Source organism: Electrona antarctica (genome assembly GCF_951216825.1).
Source record: "Electrona antarctica genome assembly, chromosome: 9".
NCBI lineage: Eukaryota > Metazoa > Chordata > Actinopteri > Myctophiformes > Myctophidae > Electrona > Electrona antarctica.
Window position 1 is genome coordinate 11930449 of NC_136790.1, and position 23511 is coordinate 11953959.

At 43.4% G+C, this 23511-nt stretch overlaps 2 protein-coding genes across 2 annotated transcripts in view; one reads left to right on the top strand and one right to left on the bottom strand.

Annotated features, from left to right (window-relative positions):
* The window catches only part of r3hdm2 (R3H domain containing 2), a 314823-nt gene that overhangs the window by 34389 nt on the left and 256923 nt on the right, over nucleotides 1-23511 (top strand). The window lies entirely within an intron of this gene.
* The window catches only part of LOC306929310 (zinc finger E-box-binding homeobox 2), a gene marked incomplete at both ends in the record, with an annotated part of 34960 nt that continues 19470 nt past the window's right edge, over nucleotides 8022-23511 (bottom strand). The window contains 7 exons of the mRNA XM_079509751.1: nucleotides 8022-8644; nucleotides 9200-9383; nucleotides 9519-11071; nucleotides 11938-12049; nucleotides 12209-12402; nucleotides 13574-13789; nucleotides 15102-15398. Coding sequence (XP_079365877.1) covers nucleotides 8022-8644; nucleotides 9200-9383; nucleotides 9519-11071; nucleotides 11938-12049; nucleotides 12209-12402; nucleotides 13574-13789; nucleotides 15102-15398 — 3179 coding nt within the window. The remainder of the gene's footprint in view (nucleotides 8645-9199; nucleotides 9384-9518; nucleotides 11072-11937; nucleotides 12050-12208; nucleotides 12403-13573; nucleotides 13790-15101; nucleotides 15399-23511) is intronic.

Consider the following 23511-nt stretch of genomic DNA (forward strand, 5'->3'; position numbering starts at 1 on the left):
TGACACCCTCTACTGAAAGTGACGTCAGACTTCGGAGCTCTATTGCTGAAGTGTTTGGCCAGTAGCCTATACAAGGAGGCCCTGGCTGCAATATACAGTACATAACACTATAGGCTACTACTACCTGTAACATATGGTGGGCCTAAGCAGATGCCCTGGCTGCAACTATCTACAGTACATAACACTATAGGCTACTACTACCTGTAACATATGGTGGGCCTAAGCAGATGCCCTGGCTGCAACTATCTACAGTACATAACACTATAGGCTACTACTACCTGTAACATATGGTGGGCCTAAGCATACTGTTCAAACATCCGCAAGATCATTCATACTACTGTACGAGCATGTAAACACTTCACCTTGCCAGTCTGCTTCCAATACTTTCCTCACAGATGCTTCCATGCCAGGGAGCCGTGCACAGAACATATAATAATAACATAATAACATAATGACATAATAACATATAATAATACTGAAATATCTACTTCCTATTTTCTTAATATCAAGATCAAAGCCCCTCTTAACCTCCACACCAACACCCACAAGGATCCCGGTCTACCCACCCGAGGGCACAGAACATATAATAACTAGAAAAAGTGCCCTTCTGGGCACAGGTCTCCACCAGGAGGATAGGACTGTGTGAGATGTTTGGCAAAATATTTAGGAGTAATATAAACATGTTTGCCTTTGATGGCAATTGGATGACTTGAGGCATTTTGTTCCAAAAATGTGTTTTGCTATGCAGTTTTAGGTAAAACATGTGAAAAGCTGCCTCATGGTGGCGCTATAACAGGCCGTTCTGGAAAATGTGGGGCAGAGGTTCATCGTTGGCATCCAGGGAGTGTGTGTGCAAAGTTTGGCATCGACCGGGTTAACGGTGCCGGAGATTAGCTGGTAACAGACGGACGGAAGGAAGGACGCACACACGCACACACACACGGACGGAGTGCAAAACATACTCTCTCCCCATGCCTTCGGCCTGGTGGAGACAATAACATAATAACATAATAACATAATAACATATAATAATACTGAAATATCTACTTCCTATTTTCTTAATATCAACATCAAAGCCCCCCCCCCCCTCTTAACCTCCACACCAACACCCACAAGGACCCCGGTCTACCCACCCGAGGGCCACCCCAGCCCTGTTACACCCCCGCACCGACCCTTTCACTGACCTCTGAGGTACCAGGACCCCGGTCTACCCACCCGAGGGCCACCCCAGCCCTGTTACACCCCCGCACCGACCCTTTCACTGACCTCTGAGGTACCAGGACCCCGGTCTACCCACCCGAGGGCCACCCCAGCCCTGTTACACCCCCGCACCGACCCTTTCACTGACCTCTGAGGTACCAGGACCCCGGTCTACCCACTCGAGGGCCACCCCAGCCCTGTTACACCCCCGCACCGACCCTTTCACTGACCTCTGAGGTACCAGGACCCCGGTCTACCCACTCGAGGGCCACCCCAGCCCTGTTACACCCCCGCACCGACCCTTTCACTGACCTCTGAGGTACCAGGACCCCGGTCTACCCACCCGAGGGCCACCCCAGCCCTGTTACACCCCCGCACCGACCCTTTCACTGACCTCTGAGGTACCCGGCCACCCCAGCCCTGTTACACCCCCGCACCGACCCTTTCACTGACCTCTGAGGTACCAGGACCCCGGTCTAAACTTTTTCATGTCAAGGACCCCCAAAATGATACTCATTCATTGGCCCGCGCGCGGACCCCCATTTGAAAATATATGCCAAGGACCCCCATAAGAGAAGATTTGTACGGCTCTAGCAGTGATTTTCAACCATTTTCATTTCAATGCATTAGTCTACGGACCCCCCATTTAATGGCATTTCTATCACTGGGACCCCAATGTATATTGTAAAATCACTGTTCATTTAACTGTTACAAATTACAGACCCATAAGGGTCCATTTGGTTCCCGAATCCTAACTATCATTTAGCTAGGGACCCTCTGGCTAGAACTCCCTCAAGGACCCTTAGAGGTCACCAAACCCCACTTTGGGAACCACAACCGTTTGACTCTTGAGGCATTTGACATTGTGGAGCAGCATGTGGTATTTGAGAAATTAAAAAAAAAAAGGTTTTCACCAAATATATGACTTATGTTTCAAGCAGTTTTCTCACTGTCACATTTCTACCTTGTTTAGTCAAAAATATGTTTTTAATTATTATTATTATTTTAGGCCTATATTTCCGCCATTGAATTGTCAGTGTAGACGTTGCGTAATGACGTCATCGCGCAATTACAAGTTCGTCAACATATTATCTTTTATAAAACACCTGCGTCTTCTTCGTTCTTCTGCGTCATATGCCCCGCGGAAGAAGAAAGTTAAGGAACTGAAGAAAAAAAGATCAAAGAAACAGGCAAAGTGCATGCACTGTGGAGGAGAGCATAATGCTGGGTCAGAGAAGTGTACGAGGAAAGTGAAGGAGGTTAACATACACAAGATGATGGCAGAAATGAAAGAAATGTCTTATGCAGAGGTGGTAGTTCTTTATAGATCTAGCCTCTTCATTTTTATCACAAAGTGCACCAGAAAATGGACATGGCATCTGCATATAAGACCCGGTTCCTGGCTTTTATAGCTATGGGGATAAACTGTGCTGTCGAAATCTCAGGGAAGTCGGAAAGAATAAAGATGGTGCTGGAAGCAGCCAGAAGATTCTTGAGTGTGGTGGATGTCACTGGGGAAGATCTGGACGGTGTGCTGAGGGAGGATTTCTCAGTGTCTGAGTAACTGAATGGAATAGGGATGGGGTGGGATCACAATGGGTGGACATTAACCTTTTTATTTTAGTCGTGTTGTGATATGGCAGTTATAGTTTAAGTTTGATCCATAATTTGGGTCAGAAGGTGGCGGTAATGCTCCAAACACTGGATGCCAACCCCCGTTAAACAACAAAAAGAAGAAGAAGAAGAAGATCAAAGAAGAAAAGAGGGTCACAAGCTTGTTTACATCAGGGTCCTCCATTTTCAATTCATCAGAATGGTGCGTCTACGTCTTGCAAGCTAGCTGTGCGAAGATTAGCAGCTATATCGCAATATATGTAGACCTATTACAAATACAAATCCTTCATTCATGTATTAAACTCCGACTTTAAATAGTAGGGTAAACAAGAAGGTGCCTGCAGAGCTGAGCCTCTTCAGGCCAGTTTGACCTGAAATTAATGAACATTAGCATAATTTTTAACCACTTAACCTTATTTAATTCATTGAGCCCCAGGATTCTATTCTTGGTCAGCTCCTCTTTTCCCTCTTTTCCCCAGCTAAATGATGGAGAGTTGGTAACCAAATGGACCCTTATAGATCTTTAACTCTTGAGAGTGTAAAATGAAACCAAATGGACCCGTAAAATGAAACCAAATGGTCCCCTGTTGTCTCTCCTATTGTACCAACATCAATACAGCATGGAAATGTGGACATATTCTTTAGTTTTGGTCTGCAAGGCTAAATCCCATTAATGGGCCTTGATATGAAAAAGGTTGAAAAGCACTGGTCTACATCAAATCTCTTTCAGCCACACAGTGGCCAGACGCAAATCTCTATATAACAATGTTATCCAGTTGGCCAATATAGTTCACTGACCATAACGATATCACTGCATGTGAAAGAACAGGATCAGAATGTGCATGAGCAGAGAAAATGATTTTCCAAGGTGATGAAAGTATTTTGTGATTTACTTTATTAGGATAAATGGCTACACGAGGATGATGGCAGTGGTGAGGAAGCTATTGTTGGTGAGTAGGCTTCCATTGTAAACAGTGAAATCCTTTTTGTGTATACTTCATCATTTCATAGTATTACCCGTGAAGAGAGAGGTATGTACATTATGTTTAGAACATTAGCATAATATGCAGTCATTGATGGATTTATAATTAAGATAAAACCCATTGGTTGCATATAAAATGCAAAAGGGACCAAAGATATAAAGGACTGTATTATACTGAATTACTGAGCCACACAGGGCTAAAACTATAAAAAATACTTTAGAGAAAGTACTCAAAGAGTACACAGAAATACTCAGCACCACAACGCTAGGCCGAGAGCCGATGACCAAGTTAACCATTAGTTTTAAGCAGGAAATACTCTTTTAGAAAAATACCTTTAGTTAACCAAAAAGATGAAACCACCAGGAAGAAGGATTGTCCAGTCCGAGCAATTATGGTTTAGTTAATTCATTTTCAGATCAGAGAGACAGAACAGATCCACAGACAGCCAAATTACAAAAAACTCTCACCCTGTGCGACAAACGGCACAGGGTTCTCTCTCTCTGCCGGACACAATCATGTGCCAGGCATTAATACTGCAGAATACAATTGTTGATACACTTTCATTGGCTCAATACACAGTTAATTTCCACAATGCCACGCTGGCACTAGGTGTCGAACGCTGATTGGACCAGCACATAGATGATGGGACTGATATTGGGACAGCTTCCTTAATTCCGTCCTTGATGGCCATAGTCCGGGAAAGCACAGAGGCTGGCGTTGCTATGGCAACCTGAAGATAACATTCTTTCCCTGCTAGCTGTGAACTGTTTAACAGAGAAATGGCCTGCTATCTACTTTCTCACTAGGCATCAAGGTCAAATGCATGTAGTGTCTCAAATCAAAATAGACCTCTCAGTATTGCAAGTTAACTTTCGACTGGGGACAGACAGTGAGTCTTAACTTGGCGTCAGGCAATCCATAATATAAAATGATATAATAATATAGGTCACGGTCTGGGCCAAAAGGGAACATATTGACACCAGTCCACAAAAAATACCAATATAGCAGATCTACCAGATCCATCAGTCATGTACAGTATATATGTTCTTCCTTTGTCCAAATAGAGTATATATATAGGGAGAGAGTAGCTCTGGTCCATAGCCTTTCTACTGCTTCTACGATTCTGCCTTCAGAATCGTAGAAGCAGTAGAAGGCTATGGACCAGAGCTAGGTGTCACAGGTCTACCTAATAGTTGACTGATGATGATGACATAGGCTGGCTATGATGTCCGAGATCCACATGGAAGCCACACCGTTATTGATCCTGTCTCGTTTTCTGAGCAGTACTCCTAGTGTTATAGTCTTAGAGAATGCTCTTCTCTTGCTACTTCAGTGTGTCAGTGAGTGAACAGTCTAGCCCACACTCACCTGTCTGGTAAAGTCAGGTGACTGGTAGATTAAAAGAATCACAATGTATCCATTATCATGAAGTGTATTAGTAATAGTGTCTCAAATGTGCATTCTTGAGCAACATGGGATACGGAACGGAAATGGGCAAACATTCTGTGAAAATAGCAGATCTACAAGCTCACAGCACGTCGCAACACATTACTGAGCTCATAGATTGGCTATTATCTGCAAAGAGATTTGGTCTACTCTAGATGGGGATTAAATGAAGGAAGGAACCAGTATAGACCCCTGGGGGACACCGGTCAACAGAGTATAAGGTTAAACGTGTAACGCACTTCACATATCTCTGTTCGTTAAGCTGTCTCCCTCTGGTGGATTGTTTTGCAATCTAGCATCTGAAATCAAGTCGATTGACTTCTCTCATTTTTAATGGGTTTGCATTCTGAACATGCTCTGTCATTTTGTTTCCTTTTTCGTATAGTATCATATTTTTATTGCTATAATTGTTTCTGTTTTTATTTTTTAAATATATTTTCGTGTTGGGGTTGTGGGGGTCTAGGGCCCATGAACGTCAAGATGTAGACTTGTATGGTTAGCCAGTTGTTGACTTATCCTAACATGGCTCAGCCTGAGCACACCACAACCACATACTGTATGCAGGTTCACCGTCATGAACTCCCCAACTCTGACCAATCATCATGCACATTATGCTAACTGGTAGGTGTTTACAGTAACGGAAACGTGAGTGGCATGGACCACAAGCCAGTCCCCGACACTGGGTTTTACCCGTCCAGGAATATATTTACACACCGAGTGATTTTATAGTCCTATATCATTTTCAATAAGAATCCAGGCTTTTTTGAGTGAAGAGAGCTGACTTTTAACAATGCTACTTGGTTTTAAACCACTGATTTAGAATTTTATTTAGGAAAATAGTTTATTTAGTATTTTAGTTTAGTTTTATTTAGTATTTTATTTAGTCGAATTCTATTTAGGAAATGAATAGCAGTGCAATACACGATTCTGGTAACAAATTATATACAATTTTATTACAGATATTCACAAACATGCAAAGAACATAACAAATATAAGAAAATACAAAACGTTTAAGTGTGTTTGTAAGAAATATTGCTTCATTACAAGTCTGTCAAGGCAATGTGAGGGTAAACAAAATATGCCTTATTTGCCCCCCCTGGGGAAAAAAATATAAAACAAAATGGGAACTATCAAAACAGGGTTAGCAGTTGGTTTTTTTTGGCATGTATGCATATCTTTGGTGACACACACAGTGTGTGAGAAGTGTATGCTGCATACGGTATGCAGGGACACTACAGGCTTAGTTACGCCTCAAGCACCACTGTCTTATCTTTACATACCACGGCTGCATCTGATTAATCACAGTGTCTAAGTACATCTAAGGCACTTTTCAGGTTGGCTGCATCACAGGCAGAAAGAGGAAGCTTAAAGCTGGTGCACTTTGTGTCCTGAGTCTTTTACTTGACCCTGTCGTCGGGCCTCAACAGGCGGTCCAAATGTGTGACACATTATTGTCCTCGTGGTGTGAACTAAGACGATGCAACACATGTAAATTATTATGAGCGAGACCAGACAGCTTGGCGTTAAAAGAAATAAAATGGCTCCATATGTTTATTACTTGAAATATGGAATGGATCGTGAGACAGTGCAAGTTTTATTTGCCCCTTCAAAGGAAAAACCTCAAAGAATTACCTCATTATCATACTCCCACAAAATCCTGTCCAGAAATGCGACTAGGGGACAACAGTCCACTAACAAGGCATGGCATTTAAAAGGTGCAGTCATCTTATTTTTCTTTTTAAAAAAACTATAAACAACCCACTTTCAGTTTACTCTTCAAGAGACCCTTCCTTCTTTGATGCCTTTAGTACCAGCATGGTGGTCAACAATGAAGTTAACCTTCTGAAACCTGTAGTTAACCACGTCCCGCTTGTGGCATCTGACACATTTCACAGCATTTCACAGAGAGCGCCCTGGCGACAAACATTTTGTTGTATTCAATGGAAAACAATATTTTACATTTATAGTATGGCTTGAATATGAGAGGTCAGGTTTCGAGGAAAATAATACCACACAATATTCAGAAGTGAATATAATGTGCATGGACAAGAATCGGAAAATAAGAATGCTTTTCTACACAACCTTTCCCTTGTTGTTTCCATCACGCCAATATGGTGACATTTCCTCACTTCTTTCAATGTTGAGTTCAGTGCTTGTCAAATACCATAGCGCCAGCAGATAGCCTTATAAAGCGTTTAGCCTAAATACATCAGAGGGTGGTTCAGGTATGTTACTCTATAGGTTACTCAACATTAAAAGAAGAGAAGAAATATCCTAACAAAACTGCATGATGGCAACAACCGGGTGGACTAAGTGGACAATTTGACTATCCATTAAGCGACATGATTTCATGACAGATGTCTACCCGCCATCCATCATGCAATTGATACTGCACAATATTTGTTTATAAATAATCTACACTGACACAGAAAATGCTGTAACAACGTATAGGCTTTCCAGGTGTAAATGGGCTAACTGCACTGTGAATCGACTAAACACCATGGCAACTGTGGCGGTGAGCAATAAAGTGACTGGCACAATGTAACTCACAGTAAACACATCAAGTCCATATTGTGTCAAACAATACTGTCCATTGCATTGTTACATAATGTGTATGGCTGCATTGTAAGGCACTTTATTCTGTGGTATATCCATCGTATAAAAAAGTCTGTATTATTTAAAATCCTTTCTTAAGGCATGTAAAATGTAACATTATATGTACTGTAGTATATATGTATTGCTGAGGCCTTTTTAAGTTCCCTAACCTTTGATCCTGGGTCATTGTGAGTCAGTTGTATCCAGGCTCAGGTCATATTCGTCAGGTTCTCCATTTTGTTGATCTGTTCCTTGGTCCCAGAGACGGTGCTCTGTGCTTTCAGCCCCGACATGTTTTGCTATATTGTTGTTATCTATCGTGTTCTGCTCTCCGTTCAGTTCTTTGGGTAATTCATGGTCAGACTCGGCACACCCTACTAGCCTTTCCTCTGCTTCTGATAAACTCAAAGCGTGATCATCTCTGGGACTCTCCTCTTTGTCTTCCTCCACCTCCTCCTCCTCTTCCTCCCTAAAGCCTCCGGGGCCTCCGTCCAGACTCGAGTCACTGAGGAATAGGTGGGGGGTTTGGGTGTCCTCGGCGGAGAGCGACAGTGCTCCCCCAGGGTCGTTGCCTGTTCCTGGTGTGAGGGGTGGCTCCTCTGGGTCTTGGTCGGGGTCCTGGTCCCTGCTGCAGTAGGCATAGCGGTGGTTCATGTGCTGGGAGTACGAGCCCGAGTGGGAGAAGCGCTTGCCACACTTGTCACACTGATAGGGCTTCTCTCCTGAGTGCAGGCGGCTGTGCTCGATCAGGTGGTGCTTGTGCTTGAAGGCCTTGTTGCAGATCTTGCACTCGTGCGGGCGTTTGCCTGTAACACATCCGCAGAAATGGTTTATAACACTGGTTCCCAAACACTGGGTCGGGACCCATTTGTGGATCACGGACACATTTTTATGGGTCCCCTCAAACATTTTCTAAAAACATTCCCCAAAACTAAAGTTTTCATGAATTAATACCAAATTAAATACAAAATGAAAGTAATTTCTTGAATAAATAAAATAAAAATCTAAGAAATGTTTTAGAAGTAGTGAAAATAGCAGATCTACAAGCTCACAGCGCAGTGCGAGGCAACGCGTTGTGAGCTTGTAGATCTGCTATTTTCACTAAGGGTCCCGGGGGAATGTATAATTTCTCTTTTGGGTCACGGGCTCAAAGTTTGGGAACCACCGGTTTATATTATCTTCTCAACATATTGTGTTTGTTTTTAATTTTATTTGTAGACTTTCATATCAAATGAGTATTTTATATTTTCACGGACAAGCATAGTTTATAGTTTGAGGTAGATGTGAGTTTGGGTTTCTGATTTTGCTTATTCTCTTCATTGAGTTTATATTTCTCAATATACGTGTAGTTGGAGACTGACCTGTGTGTTCATATTTGTGTCGTAGCAAAGAGCTGCTCTTCTGGAAGGTCTTTTCACAGATGTCACAGGCGTACAGGCCTTCCTCTGTCTTTTTCAGTCTCTTCCTGCCTGGGCCTCCTTCTCCGTCCATCCCTTCTTCCATTAGAGAGAGGTAGTCTAGACCTCCATGACTTAACACCTCGCCCTGGGTACACAAACAAAAATTGTATTAGTGTCGTACTTAATAATTGTATCTAACACACCACATGAGTAATACATCATGTAATACATCATGTAATACATCACCTTGAGTAAAAATCAAGTGGCAAAGGTGTCTCACCATTAAAGCTTGTCTCTCCTGGTGGATCTTCTTCAGCATAGCCTCTGTGTCAGTCTCCATCATGTAGGTCATAGGAGAGAGGAAACCAGAGCTGGATGTTGGATGGCTGAGGGGAAGAGAGGGGATGCTCTCATGCCCTGGTCCCCCTAAACTGGCCTGGAGCATGGGGTTGAATACAGAGAAACCGTTGTACATAGAGCCTCCAAACACAGGAACCCCAGACCCGCTATAGAACTGGTGGAGGGTTAAGTGTTGAGGTTGGCTTGGACTCATTTTCCTAAGCTGCTGCTTCTCAAGCTCTCTCTTCTCTCCTCTAGATGGCTTGTCATGAACAGTTTTGCTTGCGCCTTCTTGGTCTGCAGGTGGCTTGGGGAGGGAAAGGTCCAAGGGCTCATTCTGTGAACCAGCGGACCAGGGGCTTCTGTTCTGTGGGCCGGGCCGCTTCTGAGGCGAGGAGAAATCAGGTGGACAGGTGGAGAGGTCGAGGCAGAGAGGAGAACCGAATCCCGAGGATGGAACTCTCCTCCTGGTCTGAGGTGATGTCAGCTCCGTAGACGGGCTGATTGGCTGGCCAGGACTGCCGCTTTCCAGGCCGGACCAGTATGGTCTCGAGGGCAGGGCTTCAGGGCGGTGCTGCGAGGGGGAGTGCATTGCGACCAGAAGCTGCTGTGGTACAGAATGCCAGTTAGGCTTCTGTACTGGCGACTTGTCTTCGGAGAGGCCATTGGCCACTCCGCTCAGCTTGCTGCTCTCCGTCCCTTGGAGAGGAGTTCTACCAAAGAAGAGCGGTGGTGAAAGGTGGTCTTTTCCATGAGGAACCTCCGGCATCTCCACAGCCTCTCTGTTCATCTTACAGAGGTAGCGCTCATGTTGCAGGAGCACCGCCGTGTTTGGAAAAAGCTGTGCGCACCAGCGGCAGGTCACCGCAAACACCCCTCTCTCGCCTTCGCTAGACTTCACCCTCTCTCGTTTTACAGGCGACACCTTCCCATCGTGATGACCACCTCCATTGTAATTCGCCCTCCCTTCATCCATCCCAAGCCCTCCTCCTCCTCCACCTATCCCCTCCTCTGTCTTCACCCCCCTGTGTAGCATCTCCTGCAGCATTTGCTCAAATTTGGCTCCGGAGGGCAGATAAGGCAACAGGGTGGTCCCTTTAAGCACGCCGGCCATGGGGTCCCAGAGCCTGGCCAGGTCAGCAGCTCTGGGGAACACCATGGGGCTATGATGGTTCTCCTGTGCCGAGATGTGATGGTGAGCATCCTCCGTTATCTGGCCCAGAGGTCTGACATAATCTTGCGCCTGAGCAGGGAATGGAGAGCCCTTGCCGTTGCTGGTCCTCCCCCCGCCCGCAGGGGGAGATGTTGGGGAGGGGTGGTGAGGGTAGGAGCTCTGGCCGTGTCCGTTAAAGATCCCTCCACTTCCTCCTCCTCCTGACACACTTCCTCCATTTCCTCCCCCGCTAAGGCACTTCTTGCTGCTTAGATGAGAGCTGTAGGAGCCCGAGTGAGAGAAGCGTTTCTTGCAGTTGGGGCACTCGTACGGTTTCTCACCTAGAGGAAGGAAGTCCCACAGAGACGGATCAGTCACAACTCACAAGAGGTAGCACTTTGGTATTAAAACAGCTCAAGCACGGGGGTGAACCCTTTTCTCTTCTCTTGTCATGTATGTATGTACATGACAAGAGATCATCATGTCTACACATCGAACCCCTGTGTAGTCTGTAAGGGACAATATAAAAAATGTGCTTTTATCTTCTTTATTTTTTTGAGCAGTGCAGCCGCTCCTTTGCACAGCTTTGTGTGTAGGTGTGTTTGTAGCACGGAATGTGATGATTTGATTGGCTGATGTATAATGACGTCGTCGTCATCAATCATACATCATCACCATGATGAACACACGGGTGTGATTTTTATTATTATTATTTGCCAATTGTATAGTCACTTTCACTGCCAATCCCTACTGTTGGTCTTGGATGGTGGTGTAGTAGAGTAACTTAAGTAAACAACCACATGTTGTCTGACTAGCTGCCACCAGGATGGCATGAGGCCTGAGGAAGGCTGGATAGCAGAAACGTATGCCAGCTTGAGGCATATGGAACAATACAAAATATGGACTTTTATTTCTGAGTGTGCCATGTTTTGATTTATTGATAATGCCTCAGGAGAAACATGCTACCCTTCCAGTCCCAATTACACTCCCTGATGAACAGGTGCCCTGCCCAGCTAGCTTCCCACCTGGTGCAGTGAACACAGCCTATGTGTCTCCACTCTCCGCCAGCCTCCAGGGTGGGCAGTGACTTTACCCCTGCACCACCCGGATCCCATGTGTTATAAGTGAAGGGAGGGAGTTACAACAGAAACAAAAGTAAAATGTGTGGGTAGCTAGCTGCAGCTGTTTTGAAGATATTCAGTCTCACCACTGTGGATGCGTAGATGTTCTTTGAGGTGGTGTTTGTACTTGAAGGCTTTCCCACACTGTAGACATTTAAACTTCCTGGCCTCCGTGCCATGGTCCAATGTAAGAGAGTTCTGAAATCAAACAATATGATATTTCTTTTTAATTACAGGGTAGGAATGTGGGGTGAGAAATTGAGTGCTTAATTCTTGCCCCATTGCGCCTTGTTACATTTTGACAAATAGTTTTTTTGTGCAGCAAGTTTCAACTTAGTTCTTTTAGGTTTGTCTCACCTTGTCTTGTATTTGGTTGTGCAGTGCAACATGCCTCTCCATTTGTGCCCTGTAGGTGGCAGTATATCCACAAAGCGGACAGACCATGTGGCTCCCTTCCCTCTCCTGGCAGTATTTGATGTGCTCCCTGAGCGAGGCTCCTCGCTGGTAGGTCCTGTGGCAGAATGGACAGGCCTGCTGCATCCTCAGTGCATCTGGACTCAGGGGGTGAGCATCTGGGGTGAGAATGTCAGATATGTTCAACTGTGGCCATACAGTCCATTAACCTATTTTGACCTGAGATCAGATTCTAAAAATGTCTGTTTGAAAATGACAGTTTTCTGAAAAAGCTATGTTTCTATGTCCGTCGTTCTTAGATTTTTCAAAAATAGCAGACCTACAAGCTCATAGCGCGCCACTCGGTGGCGCGCTATGAGCTTGTAGATCTGCTATTTTTCAATAGCTAAAGCATAACATAATGCTAACACCGTTCCCGCCCAAAATGGGTTAACTGACCAAACATAGCACGCTGCCAGTGAACGACATCTAAATACAACATCATAAAAAACAGCCTTGTATGATTACACACAACATCATAAAACAGCCTTGTGTGAGACTTCATGACCATAGCTATTGTTATACTAAGCCGGCATATTTCACTATTTCATGAGTTGACCAGCAAATGAAAGAGTCCTTTACACCATGCAGTGTCTAGTTATGTACTGTATGGTCTGGTGTTGAGCGTATTGGCTGTGTAGTGCTTGGACCATTAAACGAATGAATCAAGACGTTTCTTTATTCATGTGCATGTAGAGAGTAGTGCGTTTTGCCGTGTCCTTTTGATGCTCTTCACTGTGTGTGTGTGTGTGTGTGTGTGTGTGTGTGTGTGTGTGTGTGTGTGTGTGTGTGTGTGTGTGTGTGTGTGTGTGTGTGTGTGTGTGTGTGTTTTCAATAGGCATAACAGGAATCTCATTGTATATTATTAACCACTTGAGCGCTATTTGAAACTTTGTCGTATATGATGTGTCGCGTGAAAGCAGTCGATGCAATGCAACGTGTTATGATCTTGTGGATGCTATTTGAACCCATTCTGGACGACGGGAACCCGTTTTGGTGTTTTAACTAAGCATTATGTTATACTTTAGCTATTGAAAAATAGCAGATCTACAAGCTCGTAGCGCGCCACTCGGTGGCGCGCTACGAGCTTGTAGGTCTGCTATTTTTGAAAAATCGTGAAAATGTGGCACAAATCTTTGAATATATATTCTTTCAGAGGACTTTTTATTTATTTCGATGTCGGGCCTAAACGGGTTTTAACATAACATCTTCGCCTATTCTGACCTGCCCATAGTGGGGACACACCAGGTTGAAAGGGGTTGAACCTACCATGTCCATCAGGTGAGTGGTGATGGCTTCCGGGTGACCAGATGGCAGGTGGCAGCTCGTCGAGCCTGCTGCCAGGGTGGTAAATGGTAGCGGTGCCGTTGTGGGGCAGGTGTGGGTGGTCCAGGAGGCTGGCTGGGTTCGAGGCCTTCCTCAGCTGGACAAGGATGTCATACTGGGCAAGGTCCTCCAAGGCATTCTGGGAGTCTGTGTTCTGACCTGCATAAGAGGATAGAGAGGAATATTGGAATATATCTAAAGTGGAACTTCAAACGGTCATAAATTGTCTACAGTTTTGCTGTTGATCAAGTCAAGGCACACCTCAGATTTCAAGTGTAGCTATAGGCGGTTGCATTCACAGAATCGTAAACCACTGTGATCTTGGGAACGTTTACATTCATATGGCACTGAACGTTTGGATTAATCCGATACATCTGTAGTCCTTTCAGTAGCTGTTGCGCAGGAATAAGGATGCCTGTTTGAGGGCATCATTGCTTCTGTTATATATAGTACATTATACATGTCAAATAGTATATACCATCATACTCTGTGTGTGTGTGTGTGTGTGTGTGTGTGTGTGTGTGTGTGTGTGTGTGTGTGTGTGTGTGTGCATATGTGGCTGCGTTTATATAGGGGGTGACAGTACTGTAAAATGACACTGCCTGCAACTGAAAATAATAAGGCTAAATTGTTGAGTTAAACACAGACTGAGGAAAATCTATTTTGGGGCCGATTAGCCGGACCTAGTACTAGATTTTTGGAATACGTTTTATTTTTTTATCCGTGCCATTGACTGTAGTACCATGCAGCCAGAAAGACAGAAAGCCACAGACATACGTGAAGGAGAGCGGGCGCCTTCTATCATGACTCAAACCAGTCAGCTTTGCTTACGGCGCATTGACTTTGAGGAAGATTTTTCAAATGTTTGCAGATGTTGGCATATTTTGAGCCGTTTTCATGTGGCATGGGGAAGAGCCGGTGTGGTTGGCGTTGTAAAAACTCAGCTTTGCCTTCATCAGGGTAGGCCAAATCACACGAGGCGAGAGGGCTAAGTGATTGTTAGTAGGCAAGCCGCGTGAGCCTTTGATCTCCTCTAAATAAAAGGGAAAGCCTTGTGTCGCCCCGTTCTGATTTCAGTACCGTAACGTCACCTCTTTGATGCATGGAAATATTGTTACATCGTGTGGGATGACTTCCTTTTGTCATGCTTTCACAGGGCTTTTTTTTCTCCAAAGAGAAGGAATAGCCTATAGGAATTACTGTCGTCTTCATGGGGAGCTGATAAGGTGGTGTATCTTGAAGGCTTTGAAAAGCACCCCAACGATGGAACGGTCTTGCATCAGAAAGAACACCATAAACTTGTTTACAGATGCACAAACACCCAAACCACAGTAAAAGGCACCTAAAATAGGATTTATTGTTGAATAGCCTCATTAAAAAAAGATAAACATCCCAATTAATGGTACAGAAGAGAAATCCACCTTCACTGTAATGGCATAATGTGACTCTGCTTCACAAAGACGAAACTCACCATACATCCTAAGAGAGCCGTGGTCTTCTTCCCTGTCTGTGAGAGGCGGGGCAGCGACGGCACCTTCTCCCTCGGCCTCTGCCTCCGGCTCCCCCGCTGCCCAGTGGTTCTTGCCGTCGGGGCTGAGGCTGTGTGGCCGGCCGGACCGCGCCGCCGGGCTGCCAGGCTCCTCTGTCCCCTCGCTGGGCGTCAGGCTGGTCTTTCCGAGGCTCTCCTGGCAGTCCTGGGGCTCCAGGCTCCACAGGCCCACCTCATCCTCTCCCTCGGAGCCCAGCGAACTGGCCCGCTCGATGTCCACTGTGGGACACACAGGCAGAGGGGAGACAATAGACATTAGGTCACATATAGGAGTTGCTGTTTTTAAATGCAATATCATTCATGCTAAAATGGGAGTCTGCTGGATAGATTTACGCTCGGCACGTTTTTTGGGTGTCTCACTGAGGAAGAACAATGTAATACTCCACACGCACAGTATTGTAAATCACAAAACCCTAACCCGTTTAAATGCATTTTCAGCGCAACAATACATTTTTAAATCAAATGTCTGGCACATGTGTCTTTGATCCATATTCCATATGAGACACAAATTATTTTGTAGTGTAAAATGCATTTTTTTCCCACTAGGATTCAGAATGTCATAAACATGTGTTTCCTATCAGCTAATATTTCATATGGCTTTGCATGGATTGAGCTGTAGATTATGATCAACATAGGCCAGCTAACAACCTACACAATTACACAACCGATGTCAGGAACCCAAAGCAAAGCGACAAGACACAAGAGGGGGTGGGGCTGGGGGGTGGGCACCACCAGAAATTTTGCAAAAGTTTCATAAATTTCAGAATATTCCTTGCATGTTGTTTGACTTTGAAAACCCCCCATAATTATTTGTTTGTGCTCAATTCCAGTGCCGCTGCAGTATCCCATTACCTTGTAAGCAAAGGGAATGAAATATTCTTCATGTGAAGCAGTTCAATGTGTTTCTTATCAGGAGATATTTCATATGGCTTTGTGTGGGTTGATCTGTGGATTAGGATCAATACAAGGCAGATGTGTTCAACTTGCAACCTACACAATTTCACAAAGGGGATCCAGAACTGGAAAAAGTAAGGTCACAATAAATTACGATTGTTTCAGCAATCGTTACTCCGTACATGATGTCAAACTTTAAAAGTTCGAAAATCCCCATGGTGATTTGTCCTGGCGCAATTTCAAGTGGCATTTCTACTAAGGAGAATTTTACCTTACAGGGATGGAAATATTGTTTGTGTGAAGCTGAAAATGTGACTTTAAAATTATACCGTGTAACTACGTCTCAGAAACTGGAAGACAAAAAATTATTTACGACTACAAAAAGAAATCTTCCTTTCGTGCATGACTTGAGTAAAAAACAAATGATATATCACTGTACTGCATGTTAAAGGTCTGCTGCTGTACCCCATGTGCCCAAACTGGAGCAAAATTGGAAAGGCACACCACTTTTTCCCATGGCAAGGACAATAAATGACAATCATAAACACATGCCTGGGATTTCAACTGTAGGCTCCTATTTCCCAGGCTCTTGTGAGGACTCTCTTCGTCTTCCTCCCGCTGATTGGCAATATCTAATCACAACCAAATATCCATCCTCTCTAGCCTGAACGATGTATCGCTTTGGCCGATATACTGTATGATCTGTCATTTGACTTTTTAGACAACATCGGTACTGGTAATCATGACTTTTTAGACAACATCGGTACTGGTAATCATGGTACTGGTACTGGTACTGGTACATGGTACTGGTAATCATGCATCTGATGTGTCACAATTTTGTGCCTCAAAAACAAACAAAACATTTGTGAATCTGTAAAAACATTTGGATTAGGTTTCCAAATGTCCTTTAAATTCCGATGTCCTGATCTGAGTACATTGCTACTGGCAAATGCTCCTAGATAAAGGACGTGTTTAATTACCTTTTATTAATTGTATTTGCGGGGGGAGTGGGGTGTGTGTGTGTGTGTGTGGGGGGGGGGCATTTACAAGCCTTTATTTGATGGCATCAGTGGAAAGAGAGGAAACGCCTGAAGAGATAGATGGGAACAAACATGCAGCAAAGGGCCTCCGGTCAGATTTGCAGCCAGTTTGTGCTCTACCAGGTGAACCACCTAGCTTTTTGTTTTATTTACTTTAAACAGTTGTGACCCAGAATTACCGTAATGACTAAGCTTTGGTTTTGTTAATGCCTTTCATAAAGCAGATATTCTTAGCAATTCAAGACAGGCTGGTACATCAGGGGAGACACACAGCTGTTTTATAATGAATCATCCTGTCAGATACCATATCTTGTGCCACTCCATTTACAAGGCCCCGCTTTTAAATCTTGCTCACACTGAGCTATCACACTCACACCCAATATTACACATACACCCGCAAGCAAATGTATAATAAGACACGGAGAAATGAGTGTAGCTTTTCAGCTATGACTATGACACTGTAGCTTGATGGGCAAAGAGACACATTGATAGCGGGGCAATATACCAAGTGAATCAGTGCAAGCCTTGCACACAGTGTACAAAAGTGATTCATTGTTCTCACTGTCAGCAAATGATCTGGTGAATGCTACAAAACATATTTGCTGTCTTACATCGCATTGGCAAATCTCTGAATTTATAACCGACATGTGTCTCCATTTGTATCCGCAAATTGTATCTACCGTTCCAAGCTGATTACAACCTTGTGAAAAACAGCCACATGCGCAAAACATTCAGATTCTCTCTCTCTCTACAGTAGGCCGTGGAGAGATTCTCTCTCTCTCTACAGTAGGCCGTGGAGAGACGCATGCAACGCTATACCGAGCCCATGTGGAGGGGAACGACTTGTTTTTATGGGGGGTGAAATTGGTCATCAAAACTGCTTCCACAAAACGGACAACTATGATGCTGAGGTCGGCCCATGGGCTCCGCGGGGGTTTCCGTGTGCGCCGGGGCACACTATACCACCGCCCGGGCCTGAGAGAGGAGCACAATCTGGTCCAGATTAGTGTCAAATTGGCTCTAATTTTCCCTCCCATGGCAGTGAGTGACACTGGGCCCGTCTGTGCTGTCATTAAAGCGGTGTGCCGCTGGGATGGCTTTCATTATCGGACCCCTTGATTTATTTATTTGGAGAGCATGTGCATTCTTCAGCGGGTCTTTGAATAAGACCAATAGAGCTTTTAAACCGTGCAGGGGGCTCGGGGTGCCTGGGTGTGCATATGCAGCCATATTTACTGTATTATGTCTGTCTGTGTCACAGATATGTATGTATGTCAATTAACAAAGGACTTCACCAATGATGAAGTGTGCATCTCTTTAACGAGTGTGTAATATGTCAGAGCACACTGACTGAACAGAGAGAATAGTACACTGCACAGCGCAGCAGAGTGCAGGACAGCTATTTATTTGCATATGTAGTGTGCGTGGGAAGCATGTGACTCATATCCAGAGAATGCTCACTGAACTGCGCTGCATCATGCTTGACAATGTCAATCAGTCGGTCCTCCGGGGACTGTTTTTGTTGTCTTACAACAATAACATGTGCAAATGTTCATTGCAGTAGTGTCCTTTTCATCTCTGACAGTGACAGACTGCTAAGTGTCATCTGAGAGAGTGTGGATCTCTCCGCGAGAAACGGAACATAACGGTCTAGTCTGTGAGTCCCCTAAACGTTTGCATATAGGACCAACTATGGATAAATGGATCCATAGTTTAATATACTCGTCCTTTTGTATGCCCTTTAGTCGCAGCCTGATTTAGGGAGGGAGGGAGAGAGAGAGAAATATGAAAGGACAGAATTCCTACGTACCACCTGAAAATGTATTCCCCACATACAGTATCAAGCACATCTAAAATCAAGGAAAAGCAGCAGTATGATTTCTTGGTTTTTATTTTACGAAGGCTCACAGTGGTGCAAAGAACATTTTATTGCTATAGGGTGATTTTGGAGAAATAGATCCTGGTCTGTTTACAGCATGGTGGGCATCTACAGTAACACTTTAAACACATGTGACCCGTTATTTACTTAGTAATTATGTGGTGAGATGGTAAGTACACGGTAATGACCTAGGAATTACCTTGTTTGTTTCTTTGGCTTTCAAATTGCAACAAACATGACTACAGGCCTCATTTGCTACATAATTGCTACCATTTCATGTTGATGTTATAAATATGTTTTTTTTAACAAAAATGGTAGATTATAGAGATTGCTGCTATTCGACCTATAGGTGCCTTTACTACATGGGACACCTGGGAAAATGTACTTCCCATTACTATTATTAGCTACTATTCGTCTCAGAGCTGCTCAAGTAAAACATAGCGGCTTTGCTCGATTAAGGAAGGGTGAATGAATAGTTTTCTGAAATTGTCACTGAGCACTGCACCATGCCGTGGTTTATGAGGATATTATTTAATGTGCGGCGTCCAGACTGCACGCAAATATGAATATTAGAGAATGTTCTGAGTCTAGTTATAGATTTAAATTAAAGCTGCCTGAGATAAGTAATTACAGAACATTTGTCATAAGGTAGACAAACCTATATAATTTTCAGTACCATATATATGACTTTAAACTCAGAAATATAAGTTGCAAATCATATAAATATATTATTAATTATTATGGTTGTTTCTTTAGGATTTCTTTTACAAAACATGTAAAAATCTTATTGAATACTGTACCTAATATTATTATTATCAAGTAATTGTACTGACCACCTAGGAGAAATTAAATCCTTTTTAACAATTTTGTTTAATCTGACATTAACTCCTTAATTATGGAAAGATATGTAAGGAATAAGGATGCCTGCTTCTAGTGAAAGCAACATTTCTACACGGTAGCAATAACTAAATTAACTTTCACAATACAATCCCAACATGAAAAAGAACAGGGCGCGGTTCATTTTCATATACAAATTCCTGAATCTGGCCTCAGTCTGTTAAAGATTGAAAAACATAGAACTGTGACACTTTGCAGCCACCTGCCGTCTACAGAGGCCCTTCCACTAGGGGTGGGCGATATGGAAAAATATATAATATCACAATATATTTTCACGATACACGATAGTATCAGGATATTTATTCAATGCGTTTTTTTATGGTTATTTTTTTAAGTTACACAGTACACCCACCTGCAAGGAAACAGAAACTAAAAGAAAGTATGAGACCATTTAGACAAATACTTATTATTTTTGGCAAGCAAATTAAACCATCGTTCTACAGAAATTTAAATTAAGGTATAGAACTGCAAATCATCGAATGTGCATTCACTGTATCACGATATGTACGATATCTCTGAAAAGGCATATCGTGGAGACATTGTATCATCTCGACGATATTTATCATGATATCGCCCACCCCTACCTTCCACTCATTAATACAGACATTACATATTTTATGTACATGCAAGTAGAGCTCTCTCTTAACTGCTTTGCTCTGTTTGGAGCTGCCAGAAATGAAATTGACAATCCTGCCAAGTAAATTACAGTGAGTCTTATGAAAAACATTCTCCTCAATCACTGGAAATGCATCGTTTTACCGCTGTTTACAATACATGAACTGTCGGACAGTTGACAAAATGGACAAATGCTTGTCGTGGCTGTGCCGGCTCCACAGGTGTCAAAAGGAACTCTTGTAACATAGATTGCAACAAGGGGACCACATACACTGCAAAACGAGCACAGCAACGTCGTCATTTTTACATTACCTACACTCCTACGGCTCAGCGAGGAAATAGATCCATTTTCATCTGTAGAATGATCATCATAGCTACAGTATTAGCTGCCCTTGAATATATCATAGGAATCAAACGTGCCATTTAAGAACACACTTCATGTGGGAGTTCTCTTTATTCAAAGCTGCTATGTGACATTCACACAATGAGTCACAACAGGCGACCACAACTAAGAACAAACACCTCCCACCACCTGATCGCCTTCGTCTACTCAGCAACACACACACACACACACACACACACACACAGTCACACACACACACACACACACACACACACACACACACACACACACACACACACACACACACAACAGATACAAGATGTTTTTTTTTGGCCTGGTTTAGTTTGCTATGGCTGGGCCTAACGACACTGAGAGAAAAACACTCATTTGGAAACACTTATGTCACACTGTTTCTTGCTGTGTTGATGCACCACATGCAAATTGAATATATAAATATACATATACGTATATATAACATACAATATACATATTGAAATATGTAGTGTTTTAGGTGTTGTTGCTCTTGGCAATGTAATTGCTTTTCTCTTTGCAAAACAAAAAGCTATTGTTTATTTATGTTATGTAATGTTTATTCAAAAATTCAATATATCACTCGTGAATTGTCAGGAGCTTCATCGCTCATTGTTTAAATATAGCATTAATATTGAGTGTTGAAGTACAGTCAGTCTGTACATCTCTTTTGAAGCACCTCTACAAAAGGAATACTAAATGAGGATAAACTAGTATGAGGATGGCAAACACATAAAACAGTAAAACATCAAAAGAATTCTGAGAAAACACATAAACATAATGTGCTGTGAGAAGCTAAAATCGGAATAACAGACGTTACTAAGCATATACAGTACAATACATAAAACATCAGACAGAGTGAAAGCCATTCAAGTTTAAATGATCCGACATCAAGGAGTGAAGGAAGATGTACCGTAATCATGAATGTATCTTCATGACAGAAAAGTTGGTGTTAAATATTCGAAATGGCGGAGATCCCGCCTCAGCATAAAACACTTAATTATTTAATTTTGTTTATATCCAAATCCATTTCATATAGATTGGATTCATCACCAGTGTTGACAGAGCAAATCGAGGACTTGATAATTGCACTAAATTGCACGTTAGCTGATAGGAATTGTGTTAATGTGGTGTTTTGCTGCAGTTTCATTGCATTTCTGTGGGCTGAGAAGAGGAAGTGTAAACATTCTTGTCTAATGATCTCAACAATAACCACAAACGCATCAATGTGAATGTCTAAGTTACAGTACATACAAGTTCAAGACAAAAGTGAGCAGGAATTGACGAGAGTCATTTCCTTTCCTCGCTAGCTGGCTGTGAGCTTTTTATGTTTTAACCCATTGAGACCTGGAACGCATCCATGTCACGTTAGCGTTTAACCACATTAACCATTAACCCATTTTGGGCGGGAACCCCTTTTGGTGTTTTAAACATTGTTATAATTTAGCTATTGAAAAATAGCAGATCTACAAGCTCATAGCGCGCCACCGAGTGGCGCGCTATGAACTTGTAGGTCTGCTATTTTTGAAAAATCGTTAAAATGTGCCTCAAATCTTTCCGAAAATTGTCATGATTTAGAAAACTTTTTTTTTTTTTTTTTTGACGTCAGGCCTGAATGGGTTAAGTCAGACCGCCAGGCGAGCCTCACATTGCTACTTTTAGAGAAACTGCCACGTGCCACACCCCGATCTGAAGTGCCACACCCCGATCTGAAGTGCAAATGTCACATCATTGAGGTGTATAGTTTTGTATACCAGCAATCAATGAACGGTATGAAAGCATGTTCGATAAAAGGCTTGGACGAGTGAAAGCGTGAGTGAACGAGAGAATGTGTGTGTAACGTGGGAGGAATGAGTGAAAGAGACAGGAGTGATTGTGACATAGCCTAATGCACTGGTTCCCAAACAGTGGGTCGGGACCCATTTGTGGGTCACGGTCACATTTGTATGGGTCCCTTTACTTTTTGTTTCCAACATTTTGTTTTTAATTAGTCCATTTGGACAGGTAAATGGACCCTTACAGGTCCATGTGCACACGCTCAGGAGTTACCTGTCCATTTGGACAGGTAAATGGACACTTACAGGTCCATGTGCACACGCTCAGGAGTTACCTGTCCATTCGCTTGCATTTGCACACTTAGTAGTTTCACTTGTAGTTTCAAGTCAATTTGGTGTCGGAGAAAGAGAGATTGCGTGGGAGAGAGACATAGAGATAGTGTCAAACTGCCCCTGATACAGATCCTCCCACTGACGTTAATATCAGAAAAGGATACAAGGGGGAAATACCCTGAGTTTGCTGCATTGGCAGCAACACACACACACACACACACACACACACACACACACACACACACACACACACACACACACACACACACACACACACACACACACACACGCGCACACACACACGCACGTACACACAGAGACCTGAGGCCGTAGCATTAGCTAGCAAAAAATCATAGCACAGCGCATACACAGAGATGACAACAGGGGTAGAGCGACGACAACAAACCACAACGGCGGACAGCAAGACTGCTTTAGCTCTACTGCTTGAGAGAGTGTGCGTGCGTGCGTGCGTGCGTGCGTGCGTGCGTGCGTGCGTGCGTGCGTGCGTGCGTGCGTGCGTGCGTGC